Consider the following 22,656-nt stretch of genomic DNA (forward strand, 5'->3'; position numbering starts at 1 on the left):
ATATTGCTCATTGTTGAAGGCCGAACGGTGACCTATAGTTGTTAATTTCATGATACTATTCTGCTTGATTTATACATCTATATGAGTTAACGAGAAAAGTTGACTACTTGAAAGACAAACAAATTAAACCAAATCCAGAACTATTTGACAAAATACTTTTAAAAAGTTGCTGACTATTACCCATCAAACACATTTAAACCAATACATATGGTAAATGGGCAATAACGGTATTAGAAAAATTGTTATAATCGATGAGCTAAACATATCAAATACAAACAAGATCCCATATAACAGAATGCTTGTAGTTACTCAATGAAGACTGTTATAAGTTTCCGTGAGCACAAGAAGCACACCTAACAATGTTTACACAGTTTTATTCTGTGTTATGACTGTATGAGCAGAAATATAAAAACTCTACATTGTAAAAAAAGGTGATAACCAAGCGTTAATTGATCCCGTATAAATTATATTTCATTGATTTCACAATGTTAAATCTTTACAGTAACATAAATGTTTCAAAGTTTTATATGATATACAATGTGATTGGTTATTATATCTATTGGTTCGACTGACGTCACCTAGAAGCGTCAGTTCATTGTTTTTACTACTAACTGTACCTTCAAATAAGGAATGACCAGGGATAGTCTCGATTAACACAACGAAACGTTGTTCGGATTCCACCTCTGGTTGATAAAACAGATTCAACAAAGTCTTCCTACTAAAATCTTCCCTGTATTCTAAACCAGTTTTGATTTCCTGTGCTTCTTTAACTTGATACAAGGATAACGTTGAGCATTTGTCTTTAAATTGTTCAAGTTTTATGTTAATTGAATTCACAATAAACTTTCCAATATCTATCATACGAGAATTTACTGATACATTGTGAGATGTATAACATGCACAAAAATGTTCTGCTATAGCGGCGTCAGAGCAGGACCTATCTTTAGGTATCTTTCTTAGAAGACTTATCCCTCTCGGATACGGTCTTGTCATAACTTTCTCGGTCAACGTAAATTTTTCATTAATTATGTCTACGAAAGTTTCATGCAAATCAAATGGTGACGTTAACTTATTTTCGTTGTCTTGTAAATTTGTATGTATATGAGGGTATCTATTCTTAATTTGTTCAGGAATGATAATGCTCAACAAAGGCATACGTTCTTCTATTCTCCCAATTGCTGTATTTCGAATTTCGTCCGTCCTAGGACCATGATCACCAAACAAAATAAAAATAGTATTTTTGAAAAGTCCTTCGTTATAAAAATTTTGAATCATTTGTTCTATATCATCGTCAGCATGTTCTAAGAAATTCATATAGTCATGTCCTATTTCTGTTAGCCATGACAACCCAAATTTCCGATATCCTTTATAAGTTGATACAAAGTTTTTATAGTGATCTATATGTATTGCATGCTTCGGACGACTTTTATAACAAAGAGATGAATATTTTTTCATTTTAATATCCTTATCTTCCAGGAACATAAACACTTGGTCCAAATTCGATTGCACTGGATGCAGTTTTTTCCTTGCTATATAGTACGGCCTAAGGTAATGATCTACTGGGGAATCTTTGAAACCCTTTTGCATGTAATTAAACATGCTTATTTCTGGAAAATCTTCACTGAACATGGTAACATATCCTTTTTGGGAAAAGTTTTTCCATACAAAAGGGTATTTATCGGTGAACTCTTTCCTTGGGTTTAACTTAGGTAGTTCATTGCTGTATGCAGTTTTTCCGGTTAGTGATGCCATCAGGTTTGGATATGTGATTGCTGCAATACTTGTGTAGCCTTTGAAATTATATCCATTGAGCTTTTTGATTAAGTTCATAGTTTTAGGCAGTTTCCGCTCTGCAGCTAATCGCGACACTGAATCAAGACCGAATATCAATACACTTAAGCATTTGTCATTTTCATTTAATATTTCCTTATATTTTTGAACTGTTTTAAAGTCAACGTTATGTAGAACAATGTCATATAGAAGTCTTTGATCAGCGAAACATTTAACATTTACATAATCTGACGGAATATAAACAGGGCGTAAAAACTTGACTTCCTGTGATAGTGTTACATCATTGTCACCGGAACGCTTAATCAAACGATAAAAACAATCGAAATGATTATTTTTGTTTGAAATTTCACTTCTGTTTAGTTGTAGTTTCCCCATTTTGTCAATATAAACAATGGACGGAGACGGTTCGCAAACAATTGGCTTCGGATGCCATATATACTGCATGACTGATTTGTCAAAAGGGTCAATGTCTGGTAAAAGGCACGTACTATTTATACTTTGATGAACAAATATGAATCGAACAGGCTGGATATATGAATTCATCAATATCAATAAAATCACTGTGAATAAAATAAACAACGTTGTTTTTATTCTTCTTTTACTCCAATTATGTACAAATATACTGGCATTTCCTCCACGCAACACTTTAAACACTTTTGTTGAATATTTCACTGGACACATAATTGCCTTTCTAAGGAATTGAATCATTTTACGATGACGTTATCTTAACATCCCATCTATAATTTTATTCATGGTTATCTCAACTTAATTTGGTACTGGAACCGTCCACATACATTTATTCCATAACGACTGTAATTATAAAATAATTCACACATAAAGGTATCAAATATATTCTAATATCACTTGGGAAATGTCCTTTTTATTGATTGGATTAATGCACTGTTTGTAATCATAAAACAGATGTTACTACTATCGTTTATGTTGTGTATTTATCTTCAGTCACCTGTATTTTGACTTTGACTTTTTTTTTTAAGGTGAAACAAGTTAATATTCAATAGCTAGTGCAGCATGAATGATACTTTTTAGTTAGATCTTCGGGTGATTAACTTCGGTTATTTCAAAAGGAGAGTGTTTTATACCGAATGATTTTATTGTTACTGCAATGTACAATCCTGTCGTTGATCGATTGTCATTGTAAAAGCAAGAAATAAAGAGATTAGAACAGGGCCTATATGCATAAAACTGCTTTTTTAAAGTTAAGATTTGTTCCGAACGGACGGATTTTTCTACATTTCCTACGATAAATTAGTATTACGATTGGATATCTTAACTTAATTGTCAGCCCCGTGATCTAACTTCCATATCTGAAATTGCATTGCACTGTCTAGCTCCCACTCATTGACTAGTTAGTAATGAACGATAAAAACTAAAATTAATAGCAATGAACACAAGATTCCGAATAAATCTAAATAAATGCATTCACAACACATTATCAAAACATAAATTTTAACGAAAAACAGGGACTTCAAAGAAACACTAACCCATTCCCTACCCTTCCACAGGTCAAACACAAAAACCAAACAATAACTTAAACCAAAGGTTCCAAAACTTGCGATTAATGGTGGAATGTCAGAGGGGAGCTATAAAATAAAAGAAATGTGGTACGGCTGTATACACTAAGTGTGAAGATATTGATAAAAATATTATCAAAGTATTTCAAATTTCTAGAAATAACAAAAACTAATTACAAGTTAATAATGTATCATAAACCTAAACAAAATATTGTTAATGGGATACCATGTGCTCGATTATTACCTTTCATGGCTACCCCAAACATTGTTATATGAGAAACTTGCATTTTGGTTTGATACCTATTTTTGTCGTATCAGAATAAATATTCCTAAAACATTATATTACTGGATGATCAGTCATTTCTTCCACTTTACAAAAGTATATTTTGCAAAATTGAGCATGCTTCAAATATTTGTAACTGAACCTTATGTAATGAACAACCTACCAACCAATCGATTGTTTAGCTCCTGCCGGAAAACACAATACCTTAACATTTGGTTTTGAAAATTTCTTTCTAATCATAACATGCAACTGCCCGAAAACTGTACGTCCTATTCAATCTTTGAGCAAAGATTTTGCACTAACCTTACACAATAATTTTCGTAAAGGTTATACTTTTCATTTATAAAATAATTGATATCTGGTTTGTAAATCTCAATGTAAATCCAACAAAAATAATTGAGTAACATGCAAATGTATCTGAAATACAAATCCTACTATAAAGATGTCATATGTGTCCATTTTCTGAATACAAGAGAGGTATTGAGAGACACAGTTTGATTGAAAAAGTAAAATCACTAAAATACTAAACTCCGGGGAAAATTCAAAACGGAAAGTCGGAAAGTCCCTAATCAAATTGCAAAATCAAAAGCTCAAACACTGTTCAAACGAATGTATAACAGCTGTAATATTCCTGACTTGGTACAGGCATTTTCTTATAAAGAAAATGGTGGATTCAACCTGGTTTTATAGCTAGTTAAACCTCTCACTTGTATGACAGTCGCATCAAATTCCATTATAATGACAACGATGCGTGAAAAAAACAAACAAGCACAATAGGTAAAGATGTCAAAAATAAGGGTTCAGCAGTCAACATTGTTTTATAATCTTAATCACTATAAAAACAGATATGTAACAAAGAAGCACAAAAAGTCATATATCAAATTGGCATACTAGTATTTAATTCATGAAAATAATTTTCTGGTATGGTGTTCAATGGTTATGTTGTCAGACGCAAGTAAATGCGTCATTGTGTACCGTATCTCGAGTTTGTATGGGTCGATTTTCAGAAAAAAAATACATAATTGTTGTAATTGGAGAACATAAAAACGCCGTTTGATTTGTAAAACATCTGATATGTCATTCTAGAGATATGTCAAAAAATAAAAGGTATTTTTTTCAAATGTTATCCCTATTGTATTTGCTCCTGATTAAATGCAACTGATCTCATATTTATGTTATTTATGCGATTCGCTCAGGATGAGAATGGCAGCAGTTGTCATAATTTCAGACTACTTATAAAGGGACGTAACACTGTTACTAACCTATTATATGCAGGTAAAACACACCAGCTAACCCTACATTAGATACACAGGGTTTCCATGTGTCGATGTTCCAAGAAATGTATGGGAGGTAGGATGATTAATATCATACTAGATAGCTCAATTTAAAATTAAAAGTGATCATTTTTTTCATATTAGTAGTAACTCCTTTCATGCAAATTTAAAACCGATCAATGAGTATTAAGTAACATGCACAACAATCAATGAAAGATTCATTGCATATAACTATATCAAACAAGCTATCATGACTGTACACCATGTGTTTAAACAAGGTTGTGTGGGGAATAATTATATGGTCATGTGAATGAAAGGGAAAGTGGGTTATACATTTACGTCATATCATAGTATACTCAAACATTACTATAACCAGTACATATATTCGTGAAGAAGAGATAAAAACGTAACCTATGATACTAATAAATGAAGACTTGTCCATGTGACACAGATGATGCCCCAGTTGCATATAGGATTATGAATAGACATAACTCCAAAACGATAGAAGTGACACAACCCGAACTTAATCTCTGTGTTGTAGTTATTAGCATTGTGTATAAGTTTTAGAACATTTGCTTAATGCAAACTCAAGTAAGAGAACGGAAACGAAAAATTCAGTATTTTTTTTCTATTTATAAAGGGGCATCATTCTAGAACCGTAAAAGTGAGGCCACCAAAATTCAAACTTGATCTGTGTTTTGTGGTAATCAACACTGTATATAAGTTTCATTACGTTTGATTGAAGCAAACTAAAGTAAGAGAACGGAATAAAAAAAAATCTACTTTTTTTTTCTTTTTGGCATTTGTAAAAGGCCATAACTCTAGAATGGTAAAAGTGACACTACCCAAATTCAAATTTGATCTGTGATTTTGTGGTAACAAGCATTGTTAATAAGTTTCAGTCATATAACATTTGATTAAGGAAACCTAAAGTTAGAGAACGGAAACTAAAATTAAGCAGCTTTTCCATTTATAAAGGGATATAGTTCTAGAATGGTAAAAGTGACACTACCCGAATTCAAACTTGATCTGTGTTGTGTGGTAATAAGAAAATGTGTATAAGTTTCATAACGTTTGGTTGAGGCAAACTCAAGTTAAAAAACGGAAACTAAAAATTCAGCAATTTTTCTTATTTATAAAGGAGGATAATTCTTGAATGGTAAAAGTGACCCTACCTAATATAAACTTGTTCTGTGTTTTGTGGTAATGAGCATTGTGTATAAGTTTCATAACATTTGGTTGAGCAAACTCAAAGTTAGAGAACGGAAACGAATATTTCAGCTATAATTTCATTTGAGAAGGGGCATTACTCTAGAATGGTAACGCTTCGGCGGTGTCATAAAAACTCGTTCGATTGCTATTACAACAAAGAGGTCATATTTACATGACAGAGTGGTTTGTTTCAGTTTGTAATAGATAATAATGCAAAAAGCCAATTTTAGACAAGAGTATCCCATATTACTGGAAATATGGCTGTCACATACTTAATTTCTACTTCAAGGAATATTTCATACTTATTATTCCTCAGTTATCATGGTTATCATTTTTTGTATAAAATAAGTACATAATATTTTGACTCTTTTTTTTCAAATTGCAAGCGTTGACCTATCTGATAAGTATAAATTATCATGATTGTTGACTGGGTATCAGTGGAATAGTAAGTTTATTGCCCCGACGCGTTGCCGGTGGGGAAACAATGTATCCGATGGGACAAAAAGATTCCGGGGCTAAATCATGTAAATCAACTATTGTAATATAAAAAGCAGAAACCCAACCATACTGTTTAACGTTTACCTCATAAATATTCTGAATGCTAGCTTAGGCTACGTTCCACTTGCGCTGACGTCATCCCTATCGATACAACAGGTATACAACGCGTGGTTGTAACTCCCGCGGTATTCTGAACATCCCCCCAATCCCGTAACTTCAGTTGAAATTCCGCGATATATAATGACGCTTGCGGTCAAATAAATAAATCAAATACTAGTAGCTGGCAACAATTGACCGGTCCAATAATTCAACGCTTGCAATTTGAAAATATTGTGTATTTTTTTTATATAGAAAATGATAACTGAGGTATGATAATAGCAATTATCATATACTTAGACTAAATAACATATAAATTTTACCGTATGATAATAGCATTAAATTGACGTAAATTCCATATTTTTCGAATTGGTGCTTAGCGGGCTGATATGAAAAGTTTATCACATGCTTCGATTGTTATCACATGCCTTTCCGTAACGTTATCACATGGCATTCCGGTAATGCTCGGCCAATTCCGGAAAATACACCTTTATGTTACGTTTTCAGTGAAAAACATTACAAAGTGGTGTACAAAATAATTTCTTGAATACTGGAAAGTATATTGTTTAAATTAATAAAAAAAAAACAAAAAAAAAACAAACAAACAAATTATTTAATAAATGCATTTTTTAAGTTTTTCTGAAACATAATTTAGAAAATTTCTTTAAAAAGTTGACTTTTCCAAACCATGATCATTATGTGTATTGTTGACTTATTTTTTTGTCGATTCGTCCATATTTATATGGTTTTTTCTTTCTCTCTCTCTATTGAGGCATATAATAGAAAGATTTCAGATTGAATGTATCAAATTTTGGGTCCGACGGCCGTGAACTCATGTTTTTACTCTTTAAACTTCGGGAACCACGTAAAAGGATCAATATATAAATCTGTTATTTTTCTCTACTGTTGAAGCATATGATAAAAAGATCATAACATGTCATTTTTCATATCGCATGTATTATCAGCCCTCGGTCAATATCAGCCCTCGAGCCATGCGGCTCTTGGGCTGATATTGAACCTAGGGCTGATAATACATGCGATATGAAAAATGACATGTAATAATCTGATAATATGTATCATTTTTGTCGTTGACTGGTTGTCTATTTGAACATTATGCAGTAGCCTACACTTATTCAAAAAATATTATAACGAAAAGAAGAAAGCATACTTCATTGTTCTAAGGAGGTGAAGTAAAGTGTTAAATTGTGAATTTAAATTTAGTTATTCTTGAGAGAGAAAAAAATAGGAATCAATCCATGGACACAGGTGAAGGACTGTTTGCATAACTCAAGATCGGCAGAAGTGACGCTGCACAAATGTGCACTTGATCTGAGTTATGTGGTCGTTAACATTTTGCATAAGTTTCATAACATTTGATTGAGGCAAACTAAAGTAAGAGAACGGAAACAAAAAAATCAGCTATTTTTCGTTTATAACATGTATAATGGGGCATAACTCTAGAACCGGTTAAGTGACGCCACCAAAATTCAAACTTTAGTAATGAGCATTGTGTATAAGGTTTATAACATTTGGTTGAAGCAAACTAAATCTATAGAAACTTAAACGGAAAATAAAGTTTTTTTTTCATTTGTAAAGGGTTATAACTCTCGAACGGTAAAAGTTAAATCTTAATCTGTGTTTCGTTGGTAATAAGCATTGTGTATTAAAAAGCATTGTGTATTAAAGCATTGTGTATTAGTTTTATATATAAGATTTGGTTGAGGCAAACTAAAGTAAGAGAACGGAAACCAATTTTGGGCCGGACGGACGTACGTACAGATGGACAAGGATAAAACTTTTAAATTACCTACGGTGGAGGGCACAACAATGTGTATGCACCTCTATACGCCAAATCAGCATTTTTAAATACAACTTTGGCTCGCTTTGAATGGTCAATACTTCATCTTAGAAAAGTAACAAAATAAAAAATTTAATAAGTATAACACAAACATTCACTTACAAAAGCAATAAAGTTTCAATCTTTTATCATTAATGCACGATGACTGGTTTCCATAGCGATTTGTCCGACTAACATGTCCCAATACTGAAAATTCAATTGCATTCGTTTCCTCTATAGTTGCCTCAAACATAGCAGCACTTGGCAAAACGTCAAAAAGAATCAAAAAACGTCTGCTTGTGTCCTCTTTTGGCTTAATGAAATTATGCATAAATTTCTTATCGTCGTATTGTTCATTATGTTTTAATTGGGAGTGAACTAGTTTTGCTTCGATGATCGTATTTAAGGTCAATGTGACGCACTTTTCCTTTAAATGATGCAAATCACGATTTATTTTCGTAACAACAAAAGCTGCTACACGTTCAATCTTGGTATTGTTAACTGGAATATTTTCAGAAGTGTAGCACGCACAGTTATGTTCATGAATCCCAGCATCGGCACATGATCGCTGTTTTGGAATGTTCCTGAAAAGGCTAATTCCTCTTGACAACGGATATTGTACAACGTTTGTACTATGAGAGTATTCGTTCTTAAAAATATCTACAATAGTTTCGTAAAAGTCAAAAGGAGAAGTTAATCTTTCGATATTTGTTCGTAAGTTTGTTTCAGCTTGTGGAAATTTGTCTTTGAAGTTCTGAGGAAGAACAACTGAAAAGAATGGCATTCTCTCTTCAATACGTCCTATTGGTGTGTTTCGGATTTTATCTACTCTTGAACCATGATCACTTACAAAAAATAAAACGGACTTTTCTAAATGACCATCTTCTTTGAGAAACGTGAAAAAATCCAGCAAATCATCGTCTGCTAACTTTATAAAGTTTACGTAGTCATGACTAATTTCGTTTAACCAAGAGAGACCGAACTTTAACTTGTTGCGATAAGATTTTAAAAATCGTTTATAGTAGTCCAGTTGTAAAACGTGTTTTGGTTTATCACTATAACACAATGTTGATGTTTTACCAACTTTAATATTTTGGTTTTCTAGAAATAACAATGCTTCATTTATCGTTGATTGATACTTTCGCATTTTGTTTATACCCAAATAGAAAGGACGGAAATAATGGTCTGTTGGTGATTGGTTGAACCCTGGAACAGCATAGTTGAATGTTGACAGTCTGGGCCAATCTTCGGCATACATAGTTACAGCATCATCTTTTGAGAAGTTATTCCAGATAAACGGATGATTATCGAAAAACACATTAGGGTCGACCGGGAAATCTTTGCTGTATCCTATACGACCAGCCAAAAAAGCAACCATATTTGGGAATGTGTTTTCTCCAACTTTTGCATATCCCTTTAGAATGTGCCCCTGTAAAGTATCTTGTAGATATTTGAGCGTTTTTGGAAGTTCACGAATAGCTGCCAAGCGCGACATACCATCTATTCCAAGTAACAAAACACTAAAGCGATTTTCATCAGATGTGAATTTTTTTCCGGATTTATAAATATGGTAGTGTAGACGCTCATACAATAAATTGCCGCTGTAATCGTAGCACTGAACTTTAATAAAGTCTGAGGTCAACTTTGAACTTTTAGAGAACCAAACTGGTGATTTAAATAATACCTCGTTATCGTTTTCTGTTTCTCGAATTATATTCTGATAACTACAGTTAACAACTTCTAAATGAGTTCGACTATAATTTACATGTACAGTATCGTTGTCATCGATATAAACTAGTTCAGTGTTTTGTGTACACACTATAGGATCTGGTTGCCAAAAAAATGCTAGAATATTTTTATCAAACGGATTTATCTGTGGAATCATACACTGCGCATGTGTATTAGCATGCGTATACACAAAATGACCAGGTGCTTGAAAGAAAACTAGATAACAAAAATAACTGATTCCTACTAGGATGATGCCTGCAAACATGCGTCTTAAAATCCCAGCTTTCCAAAGCCTGCTTCTCTGTTTCTCTCCAACCATGGTGACTGTTTACTACGTCATGCATGTTCTACTAGTAATATTGATATAAAGCTATATATTTCATGCAAACCCCATCCAATAAGCCATTGTTAGTAATCATCGAACATAAATCACCTTTGGAGTGTAGATCTCTTTAACTCTTTGCACCTAAAAAGATAAAATATTGTGATAAATACAAATAAATGGGGAATGTGTTCATGAGACACAGATGATGCCCCCGCTTGTATATCATATAAAGTTATAAAGGGACATAACTGAAGGGCGGTATAAGTGACGGTACCAAAATGTGTACTTAAGCTGAGTTATATGCGGTAATAAGTATTGTGTATAAGTTTCATAACATTTGGTTGAGGTTAACTTATGTTAGTGAATGGAAACCAATAATTCAGCAATTTTTCCCTTTGAAAAAAGGGGAAAATTTAAGAACAGTAAAAGTGACACCACCAAAACCTTGATCTGTATTTTGTGGTAATAAGTATTGTGTATACGTTTCATAGCATTTGGTTGAAGCAAAATAATGTTAGGAAAAGAAGGACGAATATTCTATAGTTGACCAATTTTGTTTTAGTTCATTTTAACGGATTTTTGTTGATTTTTCTCCATTTTTGTTATATTCCATACATTAAATAAATTTTCTTATTGCTCAGCAAGGTCTACCAGGAAATCTGAGCGATTAATAAGAACAAACATGGACATGTCAACAGGAATATTGAGATTGAAAGAGGTGTCGAGATACGTCAATAAGACAGCATTTAACAAAACTTCCTAATTGACTTTTTAGTTTTTTCTTATGTATTGGGAGAACATCATTATCCCAGACCTCCCATGCTAGGAAGGATTGAGGGCTCAAGGCATGGCAACCGTAGGGAAGACATAACATTTGTCTTTTCTACACATATCAATTGATCATGTTGATAATTCAAACATTGAAAGAAAAAAAAACTAACCTCTTCCACATGCACGTGATTTCACGAATGCAACTCTCCGATTGTGTGCTTAATGAAATTCAAAATCTGTTGTTTTCTTATTGATTGGAACTAAGTTGGTGAAGACAAAAAGAATAGCTGAATTATCGTATTTATAAAAGTCAATATCAATTTCAGCGATTTAAACAGTAAAATAAGATAGTATGCTTATTTAATGTATATACAACTATGATTTTTTCCTAAGGCCAAACAAAAAAGTATGTGTTTACTGTACCCTAATTTTTATCTCCTACCCTAAAGTTTTTTTTTACCATTTTTGATTAAGCACTGACTGTTAAAGTCACAATGTTGCTCCCAAAAACTCTCTGTAAAAGATAATATTAAAACCAGATGCTCCGCAGGGCGCAGCTTTATACAACCGCAGAGGTTGAACCCTGAAAGGGTTGGGTAAGTATGGACACAACATTCAAGCTGGATTCAGCTCTAAATTTGGAATGTGATTAAATAGTTGACACAGCATAGGTTTCTGACACAGAATGAATGTGGTCTAATGAACTTAAAATATTTTTTTTTTGCCTTTGAGCAATTCACTATGCTGTTGAATATTAATCCTCTCAAAAAAATGTTTGAAGAAATTTTCTTTTTATTTATGAAATCTGAAATGAGAAAAATTTAACACCCCCCCCCCCCCCCCCCCCCCTGTGAATATACATTGTATATTGTATAAAACAATGATTTAGGTTGATTCAACTACTATTCTGGACAAAGAAAGATAACTCCATTTGAAAAAAATTCTTGCTATTGCACAATATTGTGCAGTTAGATATTTCTTGCTATTGCGCAATACCGAGCAATTGAAAATATTTGCTATTGCACAATACTGTGCAATTGAAGATTTCTTGCTATTGTGCAATACTGTGCAATTGAAAATTTCTTGCTATTGCACAATACTGTGCAATTGAATATTTCTTGCTATTGCTGAATACTGTGCAATTGAAAATTTCTTGCTATTGCACAATACTTAATATAATAATTTTGGATCCGATTTGGACCAACTTGAAAACTGGGCCCATAATAAAAAATCTAAGTACATGTTTAGATTCAGCATATCAAAAAAGCCCAAGAATTCAATTAGTTTAATTTTGGACCCTTTGGACTTTAATGTAGACCAATTTGAAAATGGGACCAAAAATTAAGAATCTAGATACACAGTTAGATTTGGCATATCAAAGAACCCCAATTATTCAATTTTTGATGAAATCAAACAAAGTTTAGTTTTGGACCCCGATTTGGACCAACTTGAAAACTGGGCTTATAATAAAAAATCTAAGCACATTTTCAGATTCAGCATATCAAAGAACCCCAAGGATTCAATTTTTGTTAAAATCAAACTAAGTTTAAGTTTGGACCCTTTGGACCTTAATGTAGACCAATTTGAAAACGGGACCAAAAATTAAGAATCTACATACACAGTTAGTTTCGGCATATCAACATGATCAAAGAAATCAAATTATTCAATTTTTGATGAAATCAAACAAAGTTCAATTTTGGACCCTTTGGGCCCCTTATCCCTAAACTGTTGGGACCTCAACTCCCAAAATCAATCCAAACCTTCCTTTTGTGGTCATAAACCTTGTGTTTAAATTTCATTGATTTCTATTTACTTATACTAAAGTTATTGTGCGAAAACTAAAAGTATTCGGACGACGACGACGACGACGACGACGCAGCGTGCAGTCCTTCGCTCTATTCACTTAAGCAATAAAACATAAAAATAATGCTTATTTGGGCCCCTTTTTGGCCCCTTATTCCTAAACTGTTGAAACCAAAACTCCCAAAATCAATCCCAACCTTCCTTTTGTGGTCTTAAACCTTGTGTCAAAATTTCATAGATTTCTATTTACGTAAACTAAAGTTATTGTGCGAAAACCAAGAAAATGCTTATTTGGGCCCTTTTGGCCCCTAATTCCTAAAATGTTGGGACCAAAACTCCCAAAATCAATCCCAACCTTCCTTTTGTGGTCATAAACCTTGTGTTAAAATTTCATAGATTTCTATTCACTTTTACTAAAGTTAGAGTGCGAAAACTAAAAGTATTCGGACGACGACGACGACGACGACGACGACGACGCAGCGTGCAGTCCTTCACTCTATTCACTTAAGCAATAAAACATTCAAAATGTAATAGTAAAAAGGGATAAGGAATCAAAGAGCAGATTGCTCTGAGGGCTACGATTGCCATTGTTTTCATTGATACATGTATTAGTATTATTTTCAAAAATAATTCAACTGCTCGTGTAAAAGACTCAAATGTAATTTACGTAATCTGAATAGTTATTCAACTTGAAAAATAGCCAATCCTCGATACAAGTGTATGAACATTACCAGTGTATGTAAAGTGCGGATCCTAAAATATCATTTTCACTGTATATGCCAGAAATTTTTTATGTAGAATGATAAATAAACAGACGACTTTTTTTTTATTTTTGAAGAAAATGAAGAAAATTAGTTAAAAAGTATATGTAAAGAAACACATAATACTAATAAAACAAAGTAAGAGATGCGAACGGATTTTTTTCGCGCCTAAATCCAAATAGCTGTGAAATATATACCAAAATAGGTGAATATTTAGGACATTTCACGAACAGATCGTGCAGGTGTTTTATAACTAACAGGTAAGATGTTGTTACAGAAAAAATATTCATTTCAACACAATTATTAAAGTTGTATAACGTAGAATAGGTTTTGTCATTCAGTTTCTTCATATTGAACTGAATTCCACTATGATGCTTTCTTTATGCGAGTCACGTTTACTGTCGAATAATGATACTATTCTTTCATTTTCACTGTACATGCTTGTCATTAGTATTGTATATGCGGCGCATTTTCACTGTATGATATATTTATTTTTTTTATCTATTACAGCGTATTTTTTTAAGCATGTAAAGCAAGACTTTAGTAAGCGTGCTTGCTTTGGGTTTTTTTTTGTACAATCATTATGATAACACCCAATTTTAAAAAATTCAAATATAATAATTATATAAATACAGGTTAAACTATGCCGATACATATTGTTTAAAGATGTCAATCTTATTTACAAAGTTTGTATAAACAATTATACAAACTAAGCAATCAAGTCAACCACAGTTTTGCTTTACATGCATTAGGAAATTACATGTAAAGCCTTAATTTAGCCGACTTGCTCAAACAATAGATAAAGTAAGAGACGGATTTGATAAAATTTAACTTACGGAGGAAAGTGTGGTTTTAAAACACTCTAAATAAATTCAATAGAAATAACATTTATTTCAAATGTATTCCATTTTTAAAATTTCTTATGAATCGTATAGGGATCTTTATCCTTGTTTTTTTTTTATCCATTTCCATATCCTTGTTTTTTTATCCATTTCCATGACACTTCACCACTAATTACGTACATCTTGATAAAGATTGAATCGTTGGTTTTCCCGTTTAAAAGGTTTTACACTGGGGCTCTGACTCCATGTTGAAGACCATATTTTGACGTATAAAGGTATACTTTTATAAATTGTGAATCGTTTTGAGAGTTGTCTCATTGTCACATATGACATCTTATCTATCTGTGGCTCAACCCGAAACGAGACGGGATAAAAAGGGATAAAAAACACACTTTTTTAATATATTTATAATGGGCTTAATATGAGTCAGAAAAGAGTAGAATAGTGGGTCGCGTTGGGGTATAAGCGTGACGCGGAATTGCCGATTTTTTTGTGAGCGTGACACGTGATAGTCAAATGATTGTGTCGTGAAAACGAGAAATAACGTATAGCGGGACACGGAAAATTAAAAAAAATGAGAACTGCATAGTATAAGCGGGATACGGGAATCATCTGATAAAGCAGTATGCGGGATCAGGGATCAGACCCCCCCCCCCCCCCCCCCCCAATGAGACCCCAGAATAAGATTTTTTTTTTATCTTCATCCTATTGTTACAGTCATGCCTTCAAAAACAAATGTATCCCATGCATACATTTTTATAGACAAAAGACCTTATGGATATTTGGGGTTCTTTGACATGCTGAATCTAACCTTGTATCCAGTTTGGGGATTTTTACCAAGTTACCGAATTAGCCCACATAGAGGTCCAAAGGGTCTAAGATCATCAAACATGAATTGTAGCATGCATGTTGTGTACAACTAGATATCATTGAGATGGGAGTCATCTCTGTGGACCCCGCTGTGAATAATGTGCATTAAAAAATTGTATCTTTACCATAGGACATGGGTTTGTCAACTGAAAATCAAAGTTTTTGACCTTGACCTTTGACCTAGGAAGTTGTAAATAAATTATGACACACCCTTTGGTGTTGGTTTATATACATGTCAAGTATAAACTTTGAAATGATAACGGTTCTCAAGATATAGAGCGGACACGATCTTTACCATAGGACATGGGGTTGTCAACTGAAACCACAGTTTTTGACCTTTAACTTTGCCCTAGGCAGTCGTTCATAAATTATGACACACCCTCTGGTGTTGGTTCATATACATGTCAAGTATAAACTTTGAAATCATAACGGTTCTTAAGATATAGAGCGGACACGATCTTCACCACAGGACACAGGGTTGTCAACTGAAACCAAAGTTTTTTTACCTTGACCTTTGACCTAGGAAGTTAAACATACATCATGACACGCCCTCTGGTGGTGGTTAATAAACATGTAAAGTATAAAGTATGAAATCATAATGGTTCTCTAGATATGGAGCGGACACAAAGTTAAAGTGTAACGGACGGACGGACGGACAGACTGATCACTATAGGGCGACCCGCCTTTGACCTAGGAAGTTGTACATACATCATGACACGCCCTCTGGTGGTGGTTAATAAACATGTAAAGTATAAAGTATAAAATCATAATGGTTCTCTAGATTCGGACGGACGGACGGACGGACATACTGATCACTATAGGGCGACCCGCCTAAAGGCGGGGCCCTGATTACCCAAATGTGCATTTTTTTACCTCTGTGGTAGTATCCACTCGCGGATCTAGAAATTTTTATAAGTAAGGGTCCAATGACTACCTAAGAGGGGACCCGCTCCAGTGATTCCATATAAAAGTAACCAAATGTTTTCCCAAAAAGGGGGCAACCCCCTGTCCTCCTAAATCCTCCTCTGGTATCGAGCTGTTCGTTACGGATAATTCTTTTTGTATCAAGGGTGCTCTACTTCACGTACCAATGCAAACAAAAAAGTTCGCCCACACCTTACATTTCATGTTTTAATGACTGTGGATGATTTATGTCACATACCGTTTCACCTTATACAGTTAAAATCATGCAAGCAACAATCGAGTCAAGAACATTTGTTCTACCAAAACTGTCTTTTTCAGAATATGGAAATTGAAGCAGTTGAGGGTACAAACTGGGGAAAGTTAATCTTTTATAAGCTTTTCTGTCACCATTGCGTTTCAAGATGCATATTTCTCTGTTCGCAAGTGTATTTATTGCGTGGAAGATAACGTCCTCAAATGTACTCGTCTCTATTTTACACAGACATCGCAATATCAATCTCTGACTTAAAAAAAGTACAGAAATATCTTTTAATTTTTATTTTAAATCAAGGAAAAACGTAATTTGAAGAATACAATATGACATTTTGGGAAGCGTTTTTGTTACAAGTGAAAAGCTATATATTTGATAAAGAATGAATGAGGAGTTTGTATTTCAATTTGAAAATACATTTATCATAAATTCTAAAGTCATCAACTAAGTTTTTTCATTTGTTTCAAGTGCATTTATCACATAATTCTACAATAAAAATTCCTCGCATCTTCGAAAATTCCACATCAGAAATGACTGCACTAACAGTGATAATTCATCGCATCTATAGTTAAAATGAATCGCTTTCAAAAATCGAAATGCTATATTATGTTGCTTTTATAACACTTATTTGAACTTTAATGCTATGTTTGTACATAATAAAGACATATCACAATGAAAATATGTAAAAACTTTCCTTCAAATCAATTAATTTGGTATTTTCAAAACGTAAACAAATACAGTTTTCCCATGATCCTTTATTCTACAATAGACATACCCGCATATGACAGTGAAAATGAACTAGCTGGATTCGCACTTTATATACACTGATTACAATGTACTTATTGTGTTTTATTTTTGTACTATCAATTCCAAGTTGACTTTCCACAGCAGTCACTGAGAGTGAGAGAAGGTATTTCACTTCGTACCTTATCACCTATTTTCCTACGTGAATTCTAGGTGCATGGAACCCCATTCCTAACTCTTTAAATGATGCATATGATTTAAAATTATGCAACAACAATAACCCTCAATAGCAGACAGACATAGAAAGGATCTCGTGAGTTTCAAGTTAATCAATGGAGTTGGGAATCCAGAGCAACCATTCAATCTGATTCAAGTCAAGGAAACTATAAGCATGCGCATAATTACCTAAACAAACCCTAGACTTGTGATTTGTAGCAAGGATGTATATTAAATGTTAAACGACCTTTATTTCTTAATGGAAGTACAATATCAAATATCAGTTTCATAACGGTGACATATATGAAAAACCTAGTTTTTTTCAGTATATTGATATGGATAGTAAAGTGCACATTGCTACAAAACAAAGAAATACCGATGACATCGTCAAATACGTTAATAAAGTAATACAAATAGACAGGAAATACTAAAAAAAAATATAAAAAACATTGATTAACAAAATTTTAATCTGCTAACCGAGTCCCTGTGATGTATCTTACCTAATTGTAAAAAAAATAAGGACAAAAGATTACATTCTACTTCAAAAATCTAAAGGGGGGTCCAACTTTATGTCCCAATTCAAATGCTTTGATCGTCACGAAAAAAGGGGGGCTCAAACCAGCGGACCCCCCCCCCCCCTTTTACAGCTGACATTTACAAAATACAAATATAAAAATAAACAAAAAACAAAAAACAAATATATACAGAGACGTATTTTCTCAATGATAAGAGACACATATTTTATATCTTCATTGCGTGGAGGTGTTATTTATATTATACTATTAACATCAATTGGAAGAAAATAGTATTCTTCTTTATACAAGATTTCAAACTTGTCATGTGTGTATGTTGATCTCGCGGGGGAATTAATTTCTACTTCTATTAATATTTTATTTCGGATAATTTTATTGTACTAAGTTTGATTTTTTTCATCTTTTTTGTTACTATATTATGTTTTACTATCAATGTGAATCAAAAAAAAAAGAAAAGAAAATGTCAGTATTAAACATTGAATATGAATGTGAATGCACATATGTTATGTATGTCATGTATGTATGTTATAGGAGTAGTACATGATGTTGTACAATGTACATCCGGGAAAAAAATATTCATGTATTATAATTATAGTGAGATAATAGACACGAAAATGGCGATAGCTGGTGAACTTATGGACTTGTGGACTTTAATTTCACATTTAAATAAAACTTGTCTCCAAAGGAGAGGAATTTGATAGAGATAATGTGATACCAGATATCACGATGCAAAATTAAACCTCCTCCAGGGAAATCAGTTAAATAAATTGGAATAATACATAAAATTAGTCATGACAGTAGACAACATATAACCTTGTGATCTGAATTAATGCAGTTTACCGTGTAAATCGTAGAAACTCGATGAAATTCAAAAATACACAAGAGAAATTCCAACATCACAATGATTGACAAGTTTTTTTTTTATTAATATTTAGAATAGAAATATTGTCAACATTATCACTAATACCTAAATGCCTAATCAATATATGTCCATACTGCATGCAAATGATGTTTGAAGAATTAATTACCTGTTAAAAGCCCTGTGAGTGCCTCTGACTCTGAGGAAGGAAGTTATAAATGTATAACATATACAACCAACATTTATAGCGATTCGGTTTTCTTTATTTTGCTATACTTTTTTTCAATAAGAGCAAACAATCTCAGCGAATAAACCAATAGAAAGCAATAATATATAAACAAACAGAAAATAAATACATAATATTCACTTACTTCTTGCCGAACATAAATGTCAAAGGTCAGTTAATACCTTGTTTTCATTCATGATAAATGATTTGAACATGAATACAAGATAACAACTATAACACTACACATGCATTCAATGTGTAAGAATTAATTACAACTTTTAGATAAATGTATTGTTAAATCACGATGATAAAATAAAATTGTGTATTGATAAGTTTACTAACCAATCAATATTAGTTGGTGCAAGTTGCATTAAAACCATTACAAACAAAACTTACTGTACGCTTTTGTCTAATACACACCAACGACCAATATATGTGCTGGTTATCCAGGCCACCTAAGGAATCTAATCTGAAATTTCAGAGGCCAAGGAAAGGGAAATTACAGTCATAGGCATTTCAATAAGATCATTCACTCAAGTTCAACTCATACAGTAACTGTATGTGTAGTCAAAACTACGGTGTATCTAAATGAATATATGGTTATCATTCATTTATCATGGGTTACGAGTTTTCAATGGGGCGTCTTCAATAGTATATATGATCAAATCTTTGAAAGACCGTGACCCCGGACCGTGACGCCTCCAAAATTATTGAACACTAATTTATTCAACACAGTCGTAGATCCATGCACAAGAAAGTGAAAATTTCATATCTTCTCTCAATTTATAAAATGGTTAAGTAGTGCTATAAATCTGTCATTTCATACTGATAAGGCGACCTATAATATTACTTAACTATAAACAGATGTTTTAAACACATAATTGTAAAAATTTGAAAGTTTTAGGAAAATGCATAGGCACATTTGGGGTTGACCCTCCCCCTTTTTTTAAATTTTAAAAAAAAAAATTTTGGAAATATTCTTTGATGTATCCTGCGTTTCAAGATTTATTTGAAAACTAATTATTTTTATACAGGGTTTTTAAATTTTTTTTGTAAAAAAATCAAAATCACATATATAATGAAAAAAAAGATACTTTTCTTGATTGGTATTGTGTATTTCATTTTTATTCCTTCTTGCAACAATTGTCACCTATAGATTGAGAAAGAAACCATGTGGTGGTGTCTGTGAACTAACATAATATAATCGATGTGACAGTTTAATTTGAAAATATGTTTTTTTCTAAGTGCATGGTGCAGGAGATAGTTCACTTTTTATTCAACATCCTTTTGATGCAAGTTCTTGGGCTTAGATCATAGACTGAACATTGAAAATAATGTCATTTTGTAAATTAGATAAAAATAAGAAAATGTGGAAAGCTCTCTGAGGGTAGAATTGTCAATGAGACAACTATCAGAGACCAATTTGACACCCAGAAACGTGAGGGGGTACTTACTATGTAATGTGTGCCGGGAATGGATGAGCCGCTGTGTCACTAGTTCATTTGGTTCTAGGATGAGGGGGTAGTAGGAGTCCTGATCCATAAATCCCGGACTTAAAAACATGAAATCCCGAGGTCCCGATTTAAAAAAAAATAAATCCCGCCATCCCGAAATTCGAAAAAACGAATTCCCGGATTCCGAAAGGACCAATCCCGAAATTCCGAGCTTAAAAAACCCGATCCCGAAGTCCCCATAAAAGTCCTTCCCCCCGGCCTCTAGGATGGATATCACAGCTCTGATCACGAAAAATAATCGACGCCTCGGTCCTGCCTAAATTAAAATAAAATGTGCATACATGCCAGATACCAGGAGCGGATCTAGCCATTTTAAAAAGGGGTTAAAAGGGGGGTCCAACCACATGTCCCCCTTCAAATGCATCATTTGATCGTCCAAGGAAATAGGGGTTCCAACCCCCGGGAACCCCATCCCCCGGACTACCCTCTCCCCGGGACACACACCTGGCCGGATCTGCCACTTAATACGATTTGGTGAGTTGACGATAAATTAAAAAAAAAGGCAGATCGATTTACTCACTATTTTTGTTTAGATTTATAAGTTAGACTGATTAAACGGATGCACATTTGAAAAAGGGTGGGTGGGGACATGTTGCTTGCAAGTCAATGTTTTGAGTCATATAGTTAAAAAAAAAAAAAAAAAGTATGCGTTCATTATATAGGACTCCCTCACTCTCGATCGAAATCTGCCTCTGTTGCACGAATGTTGTTCAATTCTCTGCATTACGAAAATATTGTGAAAAAGTATAAACAACTATCGATCAGCATACGGCCTTCAACAAGTGAACAAAGCCTATACCGCATAGTCGTCAGCCATAAATTGTTATTCATATTTATTAGAAAAAGATCAGTACACAGTTTTTACACGGACATCTAAAAGGGGCATTAGGTATCGTGATAATCTATCAAATTATTTTCACCGATTTCACTCAAATTCTCATTTTTGAGTTATCTAACAAACATATACTAAACGGGTATCATAATGACATTTGATCCAAATAATAAAAAGTCCATAAGACAAAGTTAACAGTGTTACTGTACACAATTATGTTATAAAGTATCAGCATTTCAAGTGAAAATATTTTAGAGGTAACGCCATCTAATTAACCTATTCAATATTCAATGTTGACCGTGACATTCTTTTCCTTTCATTCAGAGGAGGTGTTTCGTTTTGCACACGGCACGCATATTCAAACTATATCAATTGATCTTGCAAGACAATACTACAATGTACGTAGCGATGTTTTGCCGGATTGGGGCTCATTTTCAGAAAATGGAATTAAACTAGCGAAATATTCATTCAATTCTGACTTTGTAAATGATTTTTTTCTCTCTCTCGTCAATGTCACTTTCACATATTAAATAAGAACGTTTATGACCCATTTACCGGTACATATGTTTATACCAACTGTTGTATGACCTCCGTGAAATTGCATGGTAAGCGAGAGCGCCATTTGACATAGTCGAAATTTTGAAAGACTAATCCAGACCAGCATATAAAGGAAGAGATCCCTCATTTCCAATGGGTCATATAGCTATTTTCTTGAATATTTTACTGTTATAGTTTTTGGTCTGGAATATTATGTCATTCAAACTTTGTTTCTACGGGTAATCGATATTCACCGTTTTAAATGAGTTACTTTCTGTTGAAGGATAAACAAATGAATTAATTATACATCCGATTCGTAATCGATGCTTCATATTTTCATTCTGAATCACACTTCATTTCATTCTTTACATTTTACACTGTAACCTTACCATTTTCTA

At 33.2% G+C, this 22,656-nt stretch overlaps 1 protein-coding gene across 7 annotated transcripts; it reads right to left on the minus strand.

The window, feature by feature from the left end:
- Positions 1-359: 359 nt before the first annotated feature.
- LOC139485167 (uncharacterized) lies at positions 360-19,861 on the minus strand. 7 transcript variants are annotated; one of them, XM_071269397.1, is made up of 3 exons: positions 19,772-19,861; positions 8,647-10,717; positions 360-2,601 (listed from the first exon to the last, which is right to left on the minus strand). In XM_071269397.1, exons 2-3 carry the CDS (start codon positions 10,568-10,570, stop codon positions 2,588-2,590), a joined length of 1,938 nt encoding a protein of 645 aa, XP_071125498.1. In that variant the 5' UTR covers positions 10,571-10,717; positions 19,772-19,861; the 3' UTR covers positions 360-2,587. The 7 variants fall into 7 exon arrangements, with proteins under 7 accessions (XP_071125498.1, XP_071125495.1, XP_071125499.1 ...); XM_071269394.1 differs by having other exon boundaries at positions 10,685-10,717; positions 19,772-19,851; XM_071269398.1 differs by having other exon boundaries at positions 19,718-19,838.
- Between the last annotated feature and the right edge of the window lie 2,795 nt (positions 19,862-22,656).

This window comes from Mytilus edulis, chromosome 8, assembly GCF_963676685.1.
Source record: "Mytilus edulis chromosome 8, xbMytEdul2.2, whole genome shotgun sequence".
Classification (NCBI taxonomy): Eukaryota; Metazoa; Mollusca; class Bivalvia; order Mytilida; family Mytilidae; genus Mytilus; species Mytilus edulis.

What these genes read in the sequence shown, in the direction of transcription:
- LOC139485167 (XM_071269394.1), bottom strand. Translation starts at nt 2,499, where the DNA reads ATGATTCAATTCCTTAGAAAGGCAATTATGTGTCCAGTGAAATATTCA.